We start from the raw sequence: 20,361 nt of genomic DNA, 5'->3' as shown, positions 1-20,361 counted from the left end.
TTTAACAAGGATTTAAAGTGAGTGTTAATCAGGCTCCTCAAAAATTGGTCATTTATGGTTTTATTCAGTATAATCTCAGTAGGACACAAATGGCACCCCATCCATAGAATCACCCACCGATATGACATGTAAACATTAATAAAATGTAGAAATTAAGACCTAGATGTTACAGAGAAATGTAACATTTATTATTTCTTATTTTAGTGAAGTGCATAATAAAACATGGAAATTGTATATGTGTGTGTGTGTAGTCTAAAAATGTGTCTGATGACAGTTTAAAGCTATTCCAATATTGCGCATCCCTAGTTTGTATTTCTCTCTCTCTCTCTCTGTCATTGGAAGTGAATGTGACTTTTCCTTTTTTCAGTGGCAAGCTGTTTGTCACTCAGCAATTCTATACAAACCTAAACAATACAAAACCCTCAGAAATCTGCTGATGGACTGAACTTTTACTTAGTGTGTGTGTGTGTGTGTGTGTGTGTGTGTGTGTGTGTGTGTGTGCACATGGTGGAGCATGCATTCCTGCTGTGCCCAACCTTTGTTAAATACCCACAACTGTGACAACATAGAGAAAATCTCCTGCATCAATGCAACTCCAAATCGACCCTGGTGTTCCACTGATCCAGCAAGTGCTGCCTGTTATTGTTTTCTCCCTCTTCATCACTCATCTTCACTTTGCTGTTGTTGTTTATTCAATTTAATGCAAAATTCATGCAGCAGCAAGAACTTTTGAACAGTGTTGACAGCTCACTGAGTCACGCCCTCCGTTAAGCACATTTTCACCTGAAAGAGAGCAACACACGTTTGGACACCTCACACTCCCGCCCCAGAATGTTTTGATTTAAATCTGGACAAAATACAGGCACATGCAATTCATAGATGAACAATGATGGCATTCTTTTCTGAACCTGCTTGGGTAGAGAAAGAAAGAGAGAGAGAGAGAGAGTGAGAGAGAGAGAGAGATGCTGCCAATAACTAACTAGAACCAGTTGTGTGGTACTGCAAATGTCAGAGACCATCTTACCATTAGTTTCCAGTCAAAATGGGCATTAAGTGTGTTATTAAATTTTTTCATGAATTATTTCTGAGGAGATTAGATAAAATTATCCACATGCATAAAGAAGAGGAAAGTCGAAGGAAACCAGTAGATTCCAAAACTGGAGTTAATTAAATTATTAAATTATTAAATGGTGCAGAGAAAATGGAACTTCTAACAACTATGCAATACCTGGTCGACACCAAATCTGTCGTTGTCTAGTAAACAGCACTCAAAGCGTTCATCTTTGAGAGAGAGGAGGAAATCTCATAAGAATCTGAAAGGATGTGTAGATGACAAGCAGCTCTTACTGAGAAAATTAAGGAACATTTGCAGATCAAAGAAAGAGTCTGCTGGTGTTCTCAGAACACTGGACTGACCACCCCAGAGTCCAGACCTCAGCATCATTGAATGTGTTTGAGATTTATTGGATTGTGGAAGGCAGATCAATCAACTTCTAAGACTGAACTTCTTTTCCTGTTGCTGTCAAATGAATAACTTGTATTTAACTGTTGGTGCATAGTGCTGTATATTATCCATAAAGCCCTATGGGAGGGTAATAACTGACTAACTAAAGCTACAGTCAGTCTAACATTAACCACATACACCTACAGAGAGAGAGGGAGAAGGAATTTTTTGTTGTTAGGTCAGATTTTGTGTGCGCAGTTGAACAGGGGAGGGAGGAGTGAGTCTCTCTCTCTCTCTGTCTCTCTCTCTCTCTCTCTCTCTCTCTCTCTCCCTCTCCTGTTCTTCTAGTTTTTTTTTTCACTTCATTATCGAAACACTCATGGTTACCTTGCAAGAGAGCTGGTCGTAAAGAGAGGGCCGGTACACATGAGGGGGGTGGGGGTAGGGAGTGGCAGATGAACACACTGAACAGGATCGCAGTTAAAGTGAGTGAAAAAGAGTGAGATACAGTGTCTAAACCAGCAGAGAAAGGGTGATCTCTCTACCTTCTCCTTCACTGAAGATAGAGAGACAGGGAACATACAGAAGCAGGCTGATCAACCAGGTAAGCAAAGACTGGGCTTTGTAAATCCTTTTTTAAATCCATGTATGTGTTCCATTAATCCTTTATGTATTTACTTCTACAACACATTTACAAAAAAATTATAATAAACAGTCCGAGAGTAAGCTTTATCTAACCACAGAACTCTTCTTTTGCAGTGACGTGCTGCTGTCAGTATCTCTGGCCTGGACCTCTTTAATTCACCAACGGAGGGAATTATGTCCAGTTTCATGTACTATCTCCTCCCTGCAGTAGGGGGCTACACACTCGCATCCCTCTACCTGCTGAAGAACCCCCACATTCTACACAAGAAGAAGCAGCCTGCCTTCTATTGCACCCACATCTCACACAGAGGAGGTAGGGCTATAACTGACCTTCCCTGACCCGCTCTGCTTCCATACATGTCATGCCTGGTCAGACCTTATAAGATATAGCAAAGCACATGTTGTTAGCTTAGAACAGGGTTCTTAAGCTGAAGAGCTGTATTGCCAGTGTCCCCACCTGGCACTTGGCATCTGGCAATGAGCAGATGAGTTGAACCAGATGTGTTTGAGCAGGAAAATAACCAGACTTTGCTGGACATTGTCCCTCCAGGACCGGAGTTGAATGTTCTGGAACATTGACCCCTTTAAATGCCAGGCCTATTGTGTACTAAGGCTTATTATTCAGTAGCTACAGGGACTTCAGTGCAAATTGCTATTCTTTAGTTACAGAAGTGTGTAATAATAAATTGTACATGTTGGCAGGGCCTGGCCATTTAAAGGGTCAATATCTCAGTAATGAGATGTGTTAAGGTCACAAAGCAGCTACAGTTACGTGGCGGGGTTTCGATCAGATTTCTCTGGATGTATGATGGTCATAACTAGAAAAGTTCAGTCTAGATCACCTGAACAACTCCTGAAGTGGTTTGTTAAAAGGCCCATGGCTTACATTTTTCTTGCATTTTTTTCAACTGAAGTCCGCTTATGGCATTTGTTGGGGGTCCTAAACTGCAGTCCAGGAGCGTTTTCTTCCAGCACAGTTTTGAGAAGGGGAAATATCAGTCTGTGCTGGATTCTGACCTTCCAGGACTGGAGTTCAAGACACCTGCCTTAAATTTAAATAGGTTATTTTTGTTACTGTGCCTTTATGACTGGTATATCAGTGAACTCTGATCGGCTGCCTGTACTGTGCCTCATTTAATTAGAAGCACAGACTGAAACACTGTCTATTACCTAAACATGTAATGTGCTAAACTGCTGTAAGCTAAATTGGTAGATACATGTAAATATGTTTATCACATAAGCAATGACTTAAAAAGTTTTGTCATAGCTTTTTTTTCTGCTGTGTGGATTCTCTGCTCCCCAGTCCCTCCACCATATTGCTGTTGTCAGAATAAAACCTTGTATCTCCATTTTTATCGTTTTTCAGTTTTGACATAATTTGAAAATACCCGTTGCTCTTTACATTGTATGTGAATTTTATGAAGATTGGATCAAAAGAAACGGCACAAAATTATGTGGGAAAAAGTCTGGTGCCTTTGACTTACATTAAAAGTAAAATATAGTATAAGAATCCTCTGGGTTATATGAAGGTTCAGCCTTTTTAATGAATGAACGCACATTTGTTTTATTAAACTGCGACTGCCACCTGTTTTCAGCTTGACATTTGCTGCTTTCAATGATTCACACAGTGGAACTGGTTGAGAGCATAGTTGGAGCTCGGGGCTCAGTTGGTCATCAGATTAGAACATGGTTTCTTAATCCTGCTCCTGGTGACTTAGAAAAGTGAGCACTTTCAACTGTTCCCTGCCCCAACACACCCAATCCTGCTCATCAACTGAGTATCAAGCCCTTCATGACCTAGATCAGGTGTGTTGTGGAAGGAAATGGTAGAAACTGTGCAGCGCTGTCAGTCACCAGGAGCAGGATTAAGAAACACTTGGCGAGAAAGATTGTAATGTCATGTAATGCCAGTGTTTCTCAATAGCTTCCCCAGGGTACACCAGAATGTCTACATATTCGGTTTGTCACACACTTAAATCAAGCCATTATGAACACTGAATACCTGGTACTCGTGTGCCAAGATCTGGGTTACAACAAACGTGCACTCTTTGTTTATCAACTGAACAGCAAAGTTGTCACAAGTGTTGAAATAACGGACCCACCCAGGGATCCTAAGTGGCCCCACAATGGCCATGGATTATAAAGTGAGCCTTAGTTTATTTAGTGCAATAACATAAAGGTACATTACTCAAGATTACTCAACCTCTAACAATTAAGTAGGCGAACTACAGCATTATTTATTCATCTTTGGATTTTGCATGCCCTGCGATGGACTGGCGACCTGTCCAGGGTGTATCCTGCCTTCCGCCTGAAGACTGCTGGGATAGGCTCCAGCAACCCCCCGCGACCCTGACGGAGAAGCGGCTTAGAAAATGGATGGATGGATGGATGGATTTTGCATTACTTTACACAGCTCTCTGGATGTTTTATCTGTTTGAATCATTAAGTACAGTTGGCCATTCAAACGGTTAAACGCTTTATACATATTGGGTTTAAATCCTGCAGAGGAGAAATGGCAATAATTCTGTATCCAGCTTCATCCACTTTGCATGTAATTATTCTCTCCATCTTGAAAAAGCTCTTCTAATGTTTCTTGTTTCTCAGCACCTGTGCTGGTGCCATTGCTAAAACAATTGTTCTTTAAAATCATATTCTACATATGTTCCAGGTTATTCAAACTACCCCAAGAAAAGATTAATGTATTGCCAAATGACCTTTAATGAATCCTGGGAAGGTTGAGAATGCATCCAAAATATTGGAGGCCCTCTCCTTCTTGTGTTCAGGGGGAAGGAGGCCCACAGAGACTGCATTTGCACAGGGCCCAGAAATTTGTGGAACACCCTTGCTAAACAATGTTGAGCTGTCCACTAAACATTATGTTAAGCTGTAGGGGTCTGTTTCTATAACTGTGTACAATCAAATTCATGGATCTCTGACTCTGTGCACTTTTTTTTGCCAGGCTCTGGTGAGAGAATTGAAAGTACTATGGAGGCATTTACACAGTGAGTAAAAACTGGTCTCAGATCAGTTCCTTTGAGCTATCCTTTTCCTAGCTTCCCCTTATAGCTGGAGTTATGACTCCTTTTATCTGACCCTCTTTGCAGCAATGCTACACATAATAGTGGTGTGGAAAAAAACATCACAAAACAGTATTGCCACATTAAAAAATAAAAATAATTCTGTAAAAATATGTAAAACTGAGTGGAGTGATTTTTTGGTGCAATTAAGTGACAGTCTCTCTGGGTGGGTAGGATGGCCCTTCCTCTCCCCTATCACTCTGCACATCTGTTAACTGCTGTGATAGAATTGGCAGATAGCATTGAGCTGTCCAATGATATTGTGTTAATCACATTTCAAAAAGATGTGTTTACTGGTAAGATTTTACTGGTAAAATAAATAAATAAAATAAGGCAAAGTCTTACAGTCAGCCTCTTCTTGCAGTTTATGCAGTTTTTATACGCTAATTGTAGTTGTTGTTTATAATTGGTATAAATCGTGATGTCTTTTTTATGATCCATGTAGTTTAGAAATACTGATGCTATCCATGATACAATCAGAAATCCATATCATGATGTAATCCATTATAATAATGATGACATGTAGTTGTGTTGCTCAGCCATAGCTGCACCAATTCTCTTGCTTATTTTTCATTATTTCTGTCTCTCAAACTCTTTCTCTCAGTGCAGTGGAGGTGGGCACAGAGATGCTCGAATTGGACTGTCACATGACTCAAGATGGTCACTTGATTGTATCTCATGATGACAACCTTCTGCGGCAGACGGGGCATGATGTCAGCATCTCCTCTATTAATTTTGAGGTCAGAAGTCAAGGGTAACGTTGGAGTTACATCTTCCATTGTAACAAGAGTCTGTGATGTACACTGTAACAGACATGCACTGTGCATTATATTATGATCATTTGTTCGTTTTGGGTGAAAAACATTTCACACCATTACTCTGATGAGTCATAACCAAGTGGTGATTGTAGTTAATGGCTGAGATGTTCAATCAGTGGCCACTTTATTAGGTACACCTACCTTGTATCTACACTCTAAAATTTTATCAGATCTATTTTCTATATAGATGGTACTTTGTAGTTCTACAATTACAGACTGTACAGAGTTCATCTGCTTCTCTACATACTTTGTAATCTCACCTTTACCTCATTCATCAATGATCAAGACCTCATAAGACCACCACAGAGCATGTCTTATTTGGGTGGTGGATCATTATCAGTACTGCACTGACACTGACGTGGTGGTGGTGTTGTGTTAGTGTGTGTTGCGCTGGTAGATGTTGATCAGTTGGTTATGAAGGAGATGAGAATGAGTATATTATATAATATTATATAGATTATATATTATTATACAGTATGTGTTCTTTTTGTGGAATTCTCAATTCCCAACCTCTTTGAATCACCACCACCAAGTTTTTTCTTCAGATTAGGTATAACTTATAGGCGCTATTATAAACAGTTAAAAGCCTGGCTTTTGTCTCTATCTCTCCTTCTTTTACCCCCTCTCTCCTCAGCTTTATTCTCATTTCGACCTGTCCACATGCTCTGGTGTAAAAAATGCTCGCCATTAAACTAAATACTTAAAAAACATCACATTATTATTCCATTGCATCATGCTCACAGGTCTGTATTTCATGTTCAGATCCACTGCATGCCTTATACATCATGCTTTGTCGACTTTGATAACTGCAATATACAATTTTAATGATGAATTCTCATTTTGACCTTTTTGATTACTCTTTTCTAGGAGCTACCACTGTATAAAGAAAGACTTGAGGTCACCTTCTATGCAGGTGTTTTTTTTTATTTTTGAGTGCATATGTACAAGTGCATAATGCATACACACGGTGCTTCATAATTGTGACACATTTGCAACACACTATCTCATCACAGGTCGCTACAGCACAGGTTCAGACAGAAAATTTGCCCTGTTGGAGGATGTCTTTCGCACATTCCCCAAAATTCCTGTGAACATTGAAGTGAAGGAGAAGAACAGAGAGCTGATTGAAAAGGCAAGTGGTCAAACTTTAGGTACATTGCACTACAAGACAAGACATTTCAGTACTTTTAGGGTCGCACAGTAAATCGATGGCCAATATATTATTCTCTGATAAATGGAAAACTGAATTGGTATTACCGGTCCAGTGATAAAATTACAGCTGATGATTGGACATTTAATTTTTACTTATGATGACACACATACATTCAAATAATGTCAGCAGTCAAGCTTTTCACAATTTCAGTACAAGACATCAGAACTCCAGTTCTCCATAGCCTAAAGAATTTGAGGCAGCTAGCATTAGCAACTAGCATCATTAGAGTTTTACTCTGCCTCGTACACTTCATACACTATATGTCCAAAAGTCTGAAGACATCTGCTCATCCAGTGTGTCTTCTGAAATCAAGGGTATTAGTAGGGAGTTTATCCTCCCTTTCATGCAGTAACAGCCTATACTGTTCTAAGAAAGGCTTTACATCTAGATATCAGAACAATTTGTTTGCATTCAGCCACAACAGCTTTAGTGAGGTCAGGTACTGATGCTGCATCATTAGATCTGGATCAGAAACTCCACTCCAACTCATCCCAAAGATATTGGATGGAGCTCCATCCAGTGTCCCATTCTGTTCGCAATACGTTATTATTAGATATTATACAAGTTATGCACAGTTGATCGCCTGTGTCAGCAGTGCGTACATCTTAAAGTAGCTGAATTAGAATTAGAAGTCACTAATTAGAAGTCTAGATATTTTGGGGCATATAGTGTAAATGCATTATCATAGTGGTTAACATTATCAGCAATGAAATGACACACAATCATGTCCATGAATATTTGGACACCGACATAGTTATTGCTGTTTTAGCTGTCTACCACAGCCTCTAAATAAGGGACGGGGGGATGGGTTACCCTCAGATTAAAGCTAAAAAGCCAGCACTTCACATTCACATTTATTATTTAATTTTTACTCCAACTTTGATGGTTTTTCCTTTATAATATATTATTTAATCATACCTTCCTATTTGCTTTTCTCTCAGGTTTCTGCTCTGGTGAAGAAGTATGACCGGGAGGACATCACAGTCTGGGCGTCAGTGAAATCTGACATCATGAAGGAGTGCCGCAAAGTGGTATGTGTATTCTCCCTGCCTCACAACATAGAAATCAGTTAATGAAGTAATTTATAACTGGGCCATTAAACAGATGTGGCTGTGGTTTCTCCTTTCTCTTGCTTCTGCTTGTTTTTCTGACTCTCTCTCTTCTCTTGGTGCTAGAACTCCTCCATGCCGTACATGTTCACAGAAACGCGCGGGCTGCAGCTGCTGCTGCTCTATTACACAGGCCTTCTGCCTTTCGTCCCGCTGGGAGAGAGCTTCCTGCAGTACTACCTGCCTCAGGTCATCAACAGGTGGACATTTCCTTATGTTTTTTCCCTCCCATTCCTTCATTAATTATGCACAGTGTATGTTGTCACTTATCATAACAAACCTTTCTAGGCTTCCTTATGACGGTGACAAATGTACAAATATGATATTTTTTAGGCAAGAGCTAATAAAAGGATATCTGGCTAAAAACAGCCTAAAAAGCTTAATGAAGTACTTAGGCCGAAACCCTTAATTAAACATAGGGCTGAAGGCTTAGTCCTTTAGGTGATGTCACTGGTGTTTAAAGGCTAAAAGCAAGCAGTGGAAGACATTTGAAAACATGTTTTGTTATTGAAAAATAAGATTCTGATTGTGAAAATAGCCGAGGGAAGTAAGCAGTGTCTACAATAAAGATTTTCCCATTTTATTTACTATCCAATACCACCAGTGAACTTACACGTGTCCTCTGAGGTTTTATGTAATGTTGATGATTGTAAAAATAATGGTCAATCTGAAAAAAATATGTTTTCTTTGCAGTCTGTTTTTCCTTAGAATATCCTTCATGTATTCCTCCACCATGAATGGATTAAAATAAATTGATTACAATACATTTTGGACCAAAACAAAAATGACATTTAAACAATGCTAGACATCAGGCAGTGTATTTATGTTATTTAATGATTTTCTGTGAGTGAGCTTTTAGTGACGTTAAACTCCTCAGACGTCTGGTTCCTATCACCTCCACTGTGAACAATGTGAACAGTTTGTAGGTTGCTCTAGAGCAGAGCATTTCACACCAAACTGCTCTGAATGACTTTGTTGACATGTTAACCATTTAATAATGCAGAAATAACAGAAAAATCAATATTTGTTGATTATATAAGTACATGCTATTCCTAGACTGTTGCTACATCAGCATTATAGGGGCATGCAGGTCTAAAACTACTACTTAATATGCTATTTGTCAAGTTATGTAATATTCTGTAGCCCAGTGGTTACCAGATCTCCTCCTGGAGATCTGCTTTCTTGCATGTTTCACCTCCAACCTGAAACTATCACACCTCTTTCAGCTAATCACTGACTTCTGAAGGCACCAGTTTGATAGGTCAGGGGTGCTTGATAATGATTGGAGCTGATGTGTGTAAGAAGGTAGATCTCCAGGAGCAGGATTGGTTACCACTGCTGTAGCCTCATTGGTTTGACAATTTTTTTTTTTGTTTGTGTCTTCACAAAATTAGCTTTCTTTCACTACAATACCCAGCATGCATTACACATATACTTCAGAAAACTATTGGGAATCTGACCCACAGTAATAAAGCAATCCTGACTGCTGGTGCAGCCACTGATGTAGAGGCATGCATGTAAATACAAATATGATATTTGGGTTCCTAGCAGTAGCTATCTGGCCTCATTTTGCATTTTCCTATTAATTTCTTATAGTCCAGCTTTAAGATACATCATTACAAGAGTTCTAGTCTTTAAAGCAATATATTGCTGTTGTCGGAACAAAACCTCATATCTCTGTTTTTGATCATTTTCGGTTTTTGACCTAATTTAAGTATATATTGTCCTTTACATTGCTTATAAATTTCATGATGAAGGGGCCAACAGAAACAGCTCAAAATTAAGAAACGTCTGGTTCTATTGACTTACATTAGAAGTAAATAGGTTTTTTCCTTCTCCTGTAAAGTTATCATTTTGGAGATACAAGGTTTTTTTCCGACAGCAGCGATATATTGTTTGAGAGACTACTGGAGGAACCACTGCAGGAGGCAAGCAGGCATAATTACCACCGATGTAGAGATGGTTACATTTTTCATTTTGGCCAGAGTGCCCTTTTATATGTTGTGTGTTATATTACTTTAATACAAAAAAAACATCTTAAACAGGTGATGCAATAATGCTTGGCTATAAGAGGAGCGTTTAGGAAAGGCTGAGGCCATCAAGAACGAGGAAGGGTCCAGGCTCACCACTTTGCCAAAAAATTTGTTGGTGAATAATTCAACAGTTTAAGAACAATGTTTCTCAAGAAGCAATTGCAAGAATTTTAGGTATTTCACTCTCAGTAGTACATGATATTCAAGCAGTCAAAATGTTCAAGAAATCTGGAGAAATATCTGTATGTAAAGGGCAAGATCCTCAGATGGCACAAGTTCCTCAGATGGCACTGCATGGAAATCAGCATGTTTCTCTGATGAACATCACCATATAGCATCAGGAATACTCTGACAAACTGTTGTGAATAAACACTGTTTGCTGCTGCATCTGCAACAATACTGCCAGCTTCTCTAGGCTCAAGCTCATGTGAAATGATGCAGAGTTCTGTGGTGAGACGAGTCAACCTTGCAGATTGTTTATGGAAATAACTGAAGTTGTGTTCTCATGGTCAAAGAAGAATAAAACCGTGCAGATTGTTACCAGTATAAAGTTCAAAAGCCAGGGTTTGTCATGGTATGGAAGTATCTTAGTGCTCCAATAACACTGAAAGCTACACATCATATGCTGCCTTCTAGATAGCGTCTTTTTCATGTACATGCTTATTTCAATATGACAATGGCAAGCCATTTTCTGCACGTTTACAGTAGCATGGCTGAGTAATCAGAGAGTGCAGGTGCTAGACTCATCTGCATGCAGCCCATGCCTGTCTCCCATTAAGAGCATGGGGAAATATTTGAGGTTTGTAATACATGCTTTAATCATGTATCCAATTGAATTTTCTTTCAGGACATACATACCTGATTCTGCTATTCTGAGGAACAGAATGGTCATCTCGTTAATTGAAAAGTAAGTGAAACATTTACCCTTTAAACATCCTAAGCTGTAATATTGGATTAGATTAAATGCTAATAATAATAAAATGGTAATAGAATATCAGAATCCTTTATTCATAATTGTTTCCATTCTTTTTCAAGACTGACTTTGAGGAAAGGCTTGTTTCAGCATCTTAAAGACAGAGGAATTCAGGTAGAAAGTGATCTTATTTAAAACTTTATTGCATATATAAAACTTCCATCTAAACATACAACCTCCATTAAAAATGAGAACAAGTGCCATTAAATTAAATAAAAAGTCTGTTTTATGACCATCTATGGCCTATACCACTGGATAACTAATACATATCAGGGTTATCTTTCATCTGTTACGTCTGTTTCTTTTTCTCTGGCTGTCTCAGATTCATCTGTTTGTGTGTAATGAAGAACAGGACATTGAGGCTGCGTTTGAAGCAGGAGCAACAGGAGTCATGACTGACTACCCCTATCTGTTATCGAACTACCTTAGAACGCATAAGCAGAGACGTGAATAACATGATGTACCACATGCTTACATAAATGCACATTGTATGTGACCAGTGACCATTCCATTTAGTACATACTCTTTACATATACACATACTGTAAAATGAATAAATTACATAACCTTTCTGTACCCATGGATTTGATCAGGAGTTCTTAACCTGGGGGTCAGGAAGGTGGGGGTGGGATGGCAAAGAGGTGGTTGTGAAATATTTTAACCCAAAAAAAGGGTTGGACTGCAAAAAAGGTTAAAAACCTCTGGATTAGACCACACTGGACTCTTCAACTTCAGGTCTTTGGAATTAAAGGAATATCAGTTCCATTTTTGATGTAGGCCTCAAAGTTCTGGAGATCCTGTCAAATGATTTTTAAAACGTACTATTAACTATGATTATAATGATTTTACTTGATTTGTTTTCTGCCAGATTGCTTGATTTGGTTCATTCTTGATTTTTTGCATTACTGAAGGATGCACATTATTAAAGGGCCCATATTGGTGAAAATCAAAGTTTACTTATCTTTTTAAATAAGTTTCATGTAGCAGTGTAGACACTGCTAAAAATTTGAACGCACACCCCAGTCCATTTAGTCGTATGTAGAAGTTTGGGCACCCCTGGTCAAATTACGTTTTGTTGATTTTGAAGTGAAAAAAAGTTTTTGGTGTAAAAGTAGAGGAGGCAGTGGATAGGGCAAGATGGAGGCAGATGATCCGCTGTGGCGACCCCTAAAGGGAGCAGCCGAAAGAAGAAGAACAAGAAGAAGAAGTGAAAAAAAGTTTACACTTCCTCTACAGAGAACACTTCTGCACATATTAATGTACAATTACTGTTTATTTGCTTCATTTGTGAAAAAATGTGGCCTGTGCTAAAGTTAGGGCACATTTCATATTTTCCAGTATGTTAAGCCTAGCAAGTGAATAGAAACTAAATTGCACAGAAAAGTGCCATGTTTTAGTTTGTTCCCTTTAGAGGATGTGTTAACTTATTGTCACTTAAAATCAAAACACGCAATTTGACTGGGGCTGTTCAAACTTTTGCATACTGTATGTAGAAATTAAGAAGGAAAAACAACCCGTTTTGAATTCATCATTTTTGTCATGCCATGAAAATTGCATTTACATACATTACATATCTGCCTATTCAGCCTCATTTAAAAAGTATACTGCTTTTTAAAAGAGGCACAGTATAAAGCAGCTGGAAGTAATGTACATATATCAGTGATAAAGGCAAAGTGTGATTAGTTGTGAGGAATAAAACGAGGTTGAAAATGATATGTTTTTGCTGTTTTGGTAGACAAATGTCATGGGTGGGCCTCAGGGCAAACAATAAAAAGCAAGAAAAATGCAGAATAGGGGCCCTTTGAGTACCTTAAGTGTATTATATACAATATGTGTTTTTCTAATCCCACCTTCATTTGTGTACTGCATCTGCATTGTACATTTTTTTTACTTTTCTTATTGTGACACATCTAATTCAGCTCAAGAAGGACTTTAATATTAGGTGGTCAGGTGCAGGGACAGCACAGGTGAACATCAAGGACTGGAGCCAGATGACAATAACATGTTTATCAACATTCCGACCAAGATAGAAGATTCTTGATTGCCTAATTCTCCTAGTACATGCAGTACATAGACCAGTCTGATCCTTCCTTCAAAGCAAAGTCAGCATTTATATCTAACCCAGTGTGTTAGGGCATGGAGCGTTATGTTTAGTCATAATGGATATATGTGGCTCTATTTTGAAATAAAGTTAATAATTTATAAGTAAAATTAAATAGGTGTATATAAATGATTGGTGAAATAATGTAAATATTAGATTAACGCATTAACATAAAACAGCCTAAGTGGAAATGAATGTATAATTTTATCAAGACTTAAGTCGAAATAATAACATATAAGACAAAAAGGCGATGCTACCTCTATGTAACTAAACTAAGTACTTTGAAAAAAAATGTTTAATTGCAACTTAATAGGTTTTTATATATATATATATATATATATATATATATATATATATATATATATATATAGAGAGAGAGAGAGAGAGAGAGAGAGAGAGAGAGAGAGAGAGAGAGAGAGAGAGAGAGAGAGACTTACTATAACGACACGCCACTTTTTTGTTGATCTGGCCATTAAAACTGTTGCAGTCACGGCTGGGATTCGATCGTAAAGAAGAACCGATTCCTCGACTCCAAGCTTTCGGGAATCGAGAGTCGACTCTAAAGCTTTGGACTCGATTAAAAAAAAAAAGACGTTGAAGTTTTCCTGCAACTATTGTCTAAACAACCTGTCAGAAAAATAGCACACACATCGATTGCGCACTGTAAACATTCGTAACGAAATATTTCCTTACAAACAACACTGCTTGTGCCAAAACATCCACCCACTTTGACAAAGGTACATCCTAGCCAGCCACACTAAGTCGGCTGATTTAACTAGCATTATCTCTCCAAGTTTCTTCGCTAAGCTCAAATATAATCATATAGTAGTCTTCGTGTATGCCATATGTTCTTCTCGAGGTCTCGTTGTTTTCTTGTGCGAAATCGACGCTATCGATTCCTGTCACTCGGAATCGGATTCGACTCCAAACTTTCTGTAATCGAACAGCCTCGAAGTTCAGCTCTTCCGTATTTAGCGAGCGTTAAGTCATAACAAATAAGGTGACTCGAGCCTCACGCAAGGCTGCATTTGATTGGCTGACCCACAAACCTGAAGTCCCGCTTTGGACTCTGATTGGTCGACGGTGGTTTTCCTGACGTATATGAAACTGCTTCAGTAAACAAACTCAGCTGCGCAAATTTTTTTTTCGGTTGCGACGTATTTGTGAGTGCTAACGTGACTGTTTTTGGATTTAATATCTTCGTTTTCACAGTCGCGTACAGAAATAACGAGGGGGCATATCTGAAAACACACAGAGCGAAAAAGGAGGGAAGTCGGCAGCAGCAGCAGCAGCAGCAGCGCCTGCTTGTTTTGTTTGGTTGAGTGTTCCGAGTGCTGTGCTCGCCTCCACGCTTGCTTGGGAGCTTGTTGCGGAATAATTTGCGTCTCCCCAACAGCAGACACTTCTGATTCTGATGCCTTTCCGTTGATCGGATATTATTCTGGGGACAGCCCTGTTACTCTACCCTCGCAAGTCATTTTAAATCTCGTTTAGGTGAGTCACATTGTCAAATATTTTAAATATTTAGACGGTCGTTGGCGCCTGAACGACGTTAACGGCACCGCCTCATGGACAGTTTAACGTTATATGTAACTACTGTTTTCGTGTCCTCGCCGACTGCTTTTGTGAGTCTTTTTAATTGCAGTCCAAGCCAAAATGGGTTTTATTTTATCCAAATGTGGCGGTTGCTAGCTTGCCGACCTAACTGACAGTACGTGTTGCTTCTTGTATGCTAGCTGCTTTGCCACTGAGGCCCTCAGGATTAGCCAACAACACAGAATAACGTTAGCGTTAGCTATCTAAATCATCCTAAACCACGGGTTTGTAACATTTTCATACTTGTTTTTTTTGTGGTAGATTTCTCGTCAAGTGCTGCTTATCTCATCATGGCCTAAAGTTCCTAGTTTGTACAGCTAAATCCTCGTTTACTCTCATTGCTAATGTGCCATATATGGAGCAGCTAAGTTAGCTGCAGTGAAGGCAGCCAAGCGAAGTAGGTCAACTGGATGTTTTTGTTTTTTTCTGTTCTGTCACTGAACTGGGAAATGTACAGTAGCAACCAAAAAGTATTTGGACATTTGTGCCATTGTATTTATTTTGTGCTAGGAAACCAAATGTCTGTTTTATGTCATTTTGAACAGATAATTCCAAGACTGTAATTTCCTTTTTAGTGGTTCATTGTTCACAGAGCTGAATTTTTTTTTTTTTTTTTTTTTCCCATGTCCTTATCTTTTGAGCTGTTTCTTTGCAGACCTCTGCATGTTTGCATGATAAATGCCTTTGTACACTTCTAACTTCATGAATCCGTCAGTGAACACAAGTTCGCCACCACTGTATGAAAAACAGCCCCAGACTTCTCAGGTTTAAACCTCTGTGCCTCAGAGAACCTTTGGTGCAGTGTGGTTGGAGTATTTTCTTCAGGCTTTCTTCACACAAAGTCTGCGATCAGTCTGATGTTTTTTTCTGTAACAAATATTATTTTGTTAAACGTTTCATGATGTAAACTAAAGAATCTTAGACTTTACCAGTGGTTGAATATATAAACTCTCTGAGCACTTTTTGGGGCTTACTCTATCTGAAATTGGACTTGCCACACAGTTCGCTCTGTTGTTTCATATTTTTGATCATTTTACCATGGAAGTAAAGAAACTACATTCATAAAATCAAACTTGTGCCTCCTGTATAAATCCTTTCACGTTTTTGACTGTGAACTGTTTGTATGTCATTTTTCTTGATGATTTGCTTATGATTCTGGGATTGAATTTGATCTGTGGACTGTTTGTTTATTTTGTTTTTCCAGCCATGGTGAAACTGACTAAGGCCAAAACGTTCCAGGCGTACCTGGACTCCTGCCACCGCCGCTACAGCTGTATCCACTGCCGCGCCCACCTGGCCAACCACGATGACCTCATTTCCAAGGTGAGGTTTATGAATGAATATCTGAGCAGGTTAATAGTAAAAGTGTTTGTATTTCATCTTGTGCTTTTCTTGTACTTTGCAGTCGTTTCAAGGGAGCCAGGGACGTGCTTACCTGTTCAACTCCGTGTGAGTATCTGTCTGTACAGAGTCAATTATCTGAATCGTTCGTTATCTTTGTGGTGATGGCATGTATTTCAACTATGTTGTATTGTCATTTCAGGGTAAATGTAGGCTGTGGTCCAGCTGAGGAGAGACTGCTGCTGACTGGCCTTCATGCTGTGGCTGACATTTATTGTGAGAACTGCCACACCACTTTGGGCTGGAAATATGTAAGGACACATCATAACATTACCTCACCCCTACCCCTTACAAATAAAAGAAGCAGTCAGCATGAGGAAGTGAAAGTTTTTGTTGCAAAATGCATTATATTTATTTAAATATATTTTTCCCGCCATGTTATATGTTGTTGAGTCAGCTTTGCATGTACACTACTGTGTAAAATAATACAGGAAGCTAATAATCATGTAATGAAGATATTGAAATAAGCTGCTTGTTTAGTTGTGTGGCTAAGCTGCTACTTCGTTAGCTACTTAAAAGATGTCTTTTATTAGTTTTTGTGTTTATGCTTTCAGTGCAGCTACTCTCTTCTGTGTTCTGTATTCTGACAAGGGAGTATCACTGCTGTTACAATAGACCCTACTGGCTTTTTTTGACAATCTTCTTTGTGAGTCGAGAGGTGGAGAATCAATGTTATAAATTATAAGCACAGATTTATAATTAATCTGGAGCACGCTTGTTGATTTAGGAGACATAACATCAATGCAGAAATCTGGCATTTACTGCAGTTATGTGCTAATTATTTTCTTAATAATATAAAAAGTCTAAAAAAAAAACACACATTTATTTGAATATTTGTCAAGCAAATGAGGGAAAATTTGCATTTGCTTTCTGATGCCATCTGACTGTCCTGGTATAGCATAAGCCCCCGCCCTTCTCTCTTTACTCTTCACTTTGCTCTGATTGCGAAGTGAAGTGGCTTCTGGGAAAGAGGGAAAATTGAGAGAAACTTGAGACATATTGGCGATACAGTTTTGTCCATGTACTCATTTATTTTTATTTTTATTTTTTTTTTGCTTTGCACCAAAATTATGGGCACCAGAAGGTTTTGGCCTAAAAGATTTATTTTAATGGCAATGAAAATGAGATAAAAATGCTGCTTGTTCCCTCTACGTTCACACGGGCTGAGCAGCAGCAGAGCAACATTGAAAATATTTGTTACATCGAAATATTTCATGGCTTTTGCAAGGAATGTTAGACAAGAGATTTATAATCACTTTTTATGTTGAGTACTAAGAGAAGGTACAATGCCCAAAAAACTTCCTTTTGAAAGTCCCTGTTAGCGTGATGATGCCATCTGTTGAAAGTTTTTTTTTTTTTTTTTTTTTTTTTTTTTTTTTTTTTTTAAATGACTTGAGTATACACAAATGACAGTGCTAAAATGCAAAGCTTATCTAAAAAATAATGAATTTCATTGCCTTGGATGACCAACCGTTCTCTGTTTTTGATTTCTTAGCATATACGGTAGCCAATTTTTATAGCCTGTTAAAATTTTATGTAAGCTTATTATTGTCAGCTCTGTTTTTTTGGTTTTGGTTTTCGGCACAGCGTGTCCTGAATTTTGACTTCTGCCAAGGATTTTTGTTTCTGTGCATTACCTTTAAACTCTGTATTGAAATTTCTGCAGCGTGTTTCACCTCTTTGACTGTATTGTTTCTGTGTTTGTGTCTCTCTGCAGGAGCAGGCTTTTGAGTTGAGTCAGAAGTATAAGGAGGGAAAGTACATTATTGAACTTTCCCACATGATTAAGGACAATGGCTGGGACTAAGGCCTTCAGCGCTTGCCATCGTACTCTGTCCACAGCTTAAAGCTTTGCCAAGAACAGCATGATTTTTCTTTCCTTTTTATACATGTATATTATCTACATTACTATTGAGCACCTTTTTCCACTTTGATATCCTAATGCACCAGTTTTACATTTGTGGGGGAAGTGAGGAACGTTTTGAAGACCCATGAGAGATGGAGATGTACATGCATGGATGCGAGAAATAGTGATTGTTGGCAGCCACTTAATCTCCAAATTGGGAATACACAAGTTCTCATTTCCAGCCCGTTAAGTGCAATTCACAAGGCTGGGACAAACGTTGAGGTCCAGTGACAAGTTTTCCCTTTTACGGATTTAGGCTTAAAAGAACGAGGTAGTAATAGTGTGATTTATTTTTGGATGAAAGTGTATTTTACTCAGATATTGAGTTGTGGTGTTTACCACTTGAGGTATCCCTTTTATTTCTGTGTGGAGTGGATTGAGAGACTAAGTGCAATATGTTTGTTTTTGTGTGTGTGTGTTTATTTGTTTGGGGAAAGGTTAAAAATGCATTCCTCTTCAAGTTGTTTGTGTTTGTTACATAGGAATCCCAACAAAGAATGGCTGCTTGTGTAAGAGATAAGAGCTAATCAGTTATAGCTTAAGGAATGGTCTGTGTTTGACTTCTTGAAAAAGATTGTGGAATGTAATTGGGACTTTCGCTTCTGTTTGTCTTATTATCTTTGTTTGTCTATGAGATCTGTAAATATAGTCTAATGTCGAGCATCATGTACAGAGACACTTATAATCATGTTAAAAGACACCATGGAAAATGCTTCTGATCGAGTAGCACGTCTTCAAATGCTAAATCATGAAGTTTATTACATTAATCAGAGATCTTTACATTAAATTATGTGATGAATAAACGTTGACCCTTGCCTCTTTTCTGTGTTGCTAGCATAAAAGTACAGACCGTGAAAACATTACAAATGAAAGATGTGTTGCCAGGGTAAAAGCAAATTTGTGCGACTAGTATGTTAATTACAGAAAATCTGGTCTAAATGCCACTTGAGCAGTGAAGTATTAAACTTGTAAGCTAGACGAAGGTCTTTTATTTTTGAAGGGTTGCAAAGATTTCAAAAGAATGTTCTTAAAAGTAGAAAATATGAGGGGAAACATGCTATACATATATAGTGAGGACCCCCGTGGACTTTCACAGAGCAGGTATTATTTGGGTGGTGGATTATTCTCAGCCCTGCAGTAACACTGACGTGGTGGTGGTGTGTTGGTGTGTGTTGTGTTTGAATGAGTGGATCAGACACAGCAGTGCTGCTGGATCTTTTAAAGACCGTCCACTCACTAGCCACGTTTACATGCAGACTAATAATCCGACTAAATTCAATCGGAATAGAATACGTCCATGTAAACACTTCAATCGGAATAGTCTAGTTCGACTGAGGCCATTCCGAATACAGTTTCTCATGCGATTGAACGATGTGGGTAAACCTCTAAATAATCCGTTAAATAGAAGAATAACAGCCGTGTAAACGCCTGAATCGGAACGTGTAAGAACGTTCTGCGCATGCGCGCCGCGTCATAGCGAAAGGTTTGTAACGAAGAGACGAGGTTTACACTCTGAACTTTAAAAGACGGCGGTGGGACGGACGTCCAGCTTATGTGTCTCAGAACACGACGTCTTTCTCTCGCCGCTTCCTTTATAAGCACATGTGAAGGACGTTTTTCTGAGTCTGACATCAGTTTAAAGCTATTAAAACCACAAGCGCGTCAACTGGAAACTCATCTCACTGACTGGACCTCACGGGATGCTCGCTGTCATGGTAACGTTTACTCTCAGCGCTGCTCCACGCATGCGCGTCATTTTGCATCGGATTACTTGTAGCGAGCATATAAACAAAAATTTAATCAGATTGTTTAAGAGTGAGCATATAAACAGTCTGAATCAGTCTGAATCTGTAATCCGATTGTATCCAATCGGATTGGCAAAAATCTTTGCATATAAACACAGACACTGTCCACTCTATTAGACACTCCTGCCTCGTCAGTCCACCTTGTAGATGTAAAGTCAGACGGTAGCTCATCTGCTGCTACACAGTTTGTGTTGGTCATCCTCTAGTCCTTCATCAATGGACACAGGACACTGTTGGATGG

At 38.7% G+C, this 20,361-nt stretch overlaps 2 protein-coding genes across 3 annotated transcripts; both read left to right on the top strand.

Moving 5' to 3' along the window:
• Positions 1–1,806: 1,806 nt before the first annotated feature.
• On the top strand, positions 1,807–12,257 carry gdpd3a (glycerophosphodiester phosphodiesterase domain containing 3a). The gene is made up of 11 exons (XM_017682403.2): positions 1,807–2,048; positions 2,204–2,402; positions 5,049–5,091; positions 5,771–5,906; positions 6,852–6,897; positions 6,998–7,116; positions 8,139–8,228; positions 8,373–8,506; positions 11,187–11,246; positions 11,375–11,426; positions 11,635–12,257. Exons 2-11 carry the CDS (start codon positions 2,264–2,266, stop codon positions 11,764–11,766), a joined length of 951 nt encoding a protein of 316 aa, XP_017537892.1. The 5' UTR covers positions 1,807–2,048; positions 2,204–2,263; the 3' UTR covers positions 11,767–12,257.
• A 2,246-nt stretch (positions 12,258–14,503) lies between these two features.
• Positions 14,504–19,124, top strand: ypel3 (yippee-like 3). Of its 2 annotated transcripts, none has more exons than XM_017682404.2 (5): positions 14,504–14,906; positions 16,213–16,331; positions 16,414–16,457; positions 16,552–16,660; positions 18,127–19,124. In XM_017682404.2, exons 2-5 carry the CDS (start codon positions 16,215–16,217, stop codon positions 18,214–18,216), a joined length of 360 nt encoding a protein of 119 aa, XP_017537893.1. In that variant the 5' UTR covers positions 14,504–14,906; positions 16,213–16,214; the 3' UTR covers positions 18,217–19,124. The 2 variants fall into 2 exon arrangements, with proteins under 2 accessions (XP_017537893.1, XP_017537894.1); XM_017682405.2 differs by lacking the exon at positions 14,504–14,906 and adding an exon at positions 14,988–15,405.
• The last annotated feature ends 1,237 nt before the right edge of the window (positions 19,125–20,361 follow it).

The sequence above is a fragment of the Pygocentrus nattereri genome, chromosome 14, assembly GCF_015220715.1.
Source record: "Pygocentrus nattereri isolate fPygNat1 chromosome 14, fPygNat1.pri, whole genome shotgun sequence".
In the NCBI taxonomy this organism is placed as follows: Eukaryota; Metazoa; Chordata; class Actinopteri; order Characiformes; family Serrasalmidae; genus Pygocentrus; species Pygocentrus nattereri.
The sequence above is the reverse complement of the archived record's forward strand: the minus strand, read 5'-3'. Positions and strand labels throughout refer to the sequence as shown.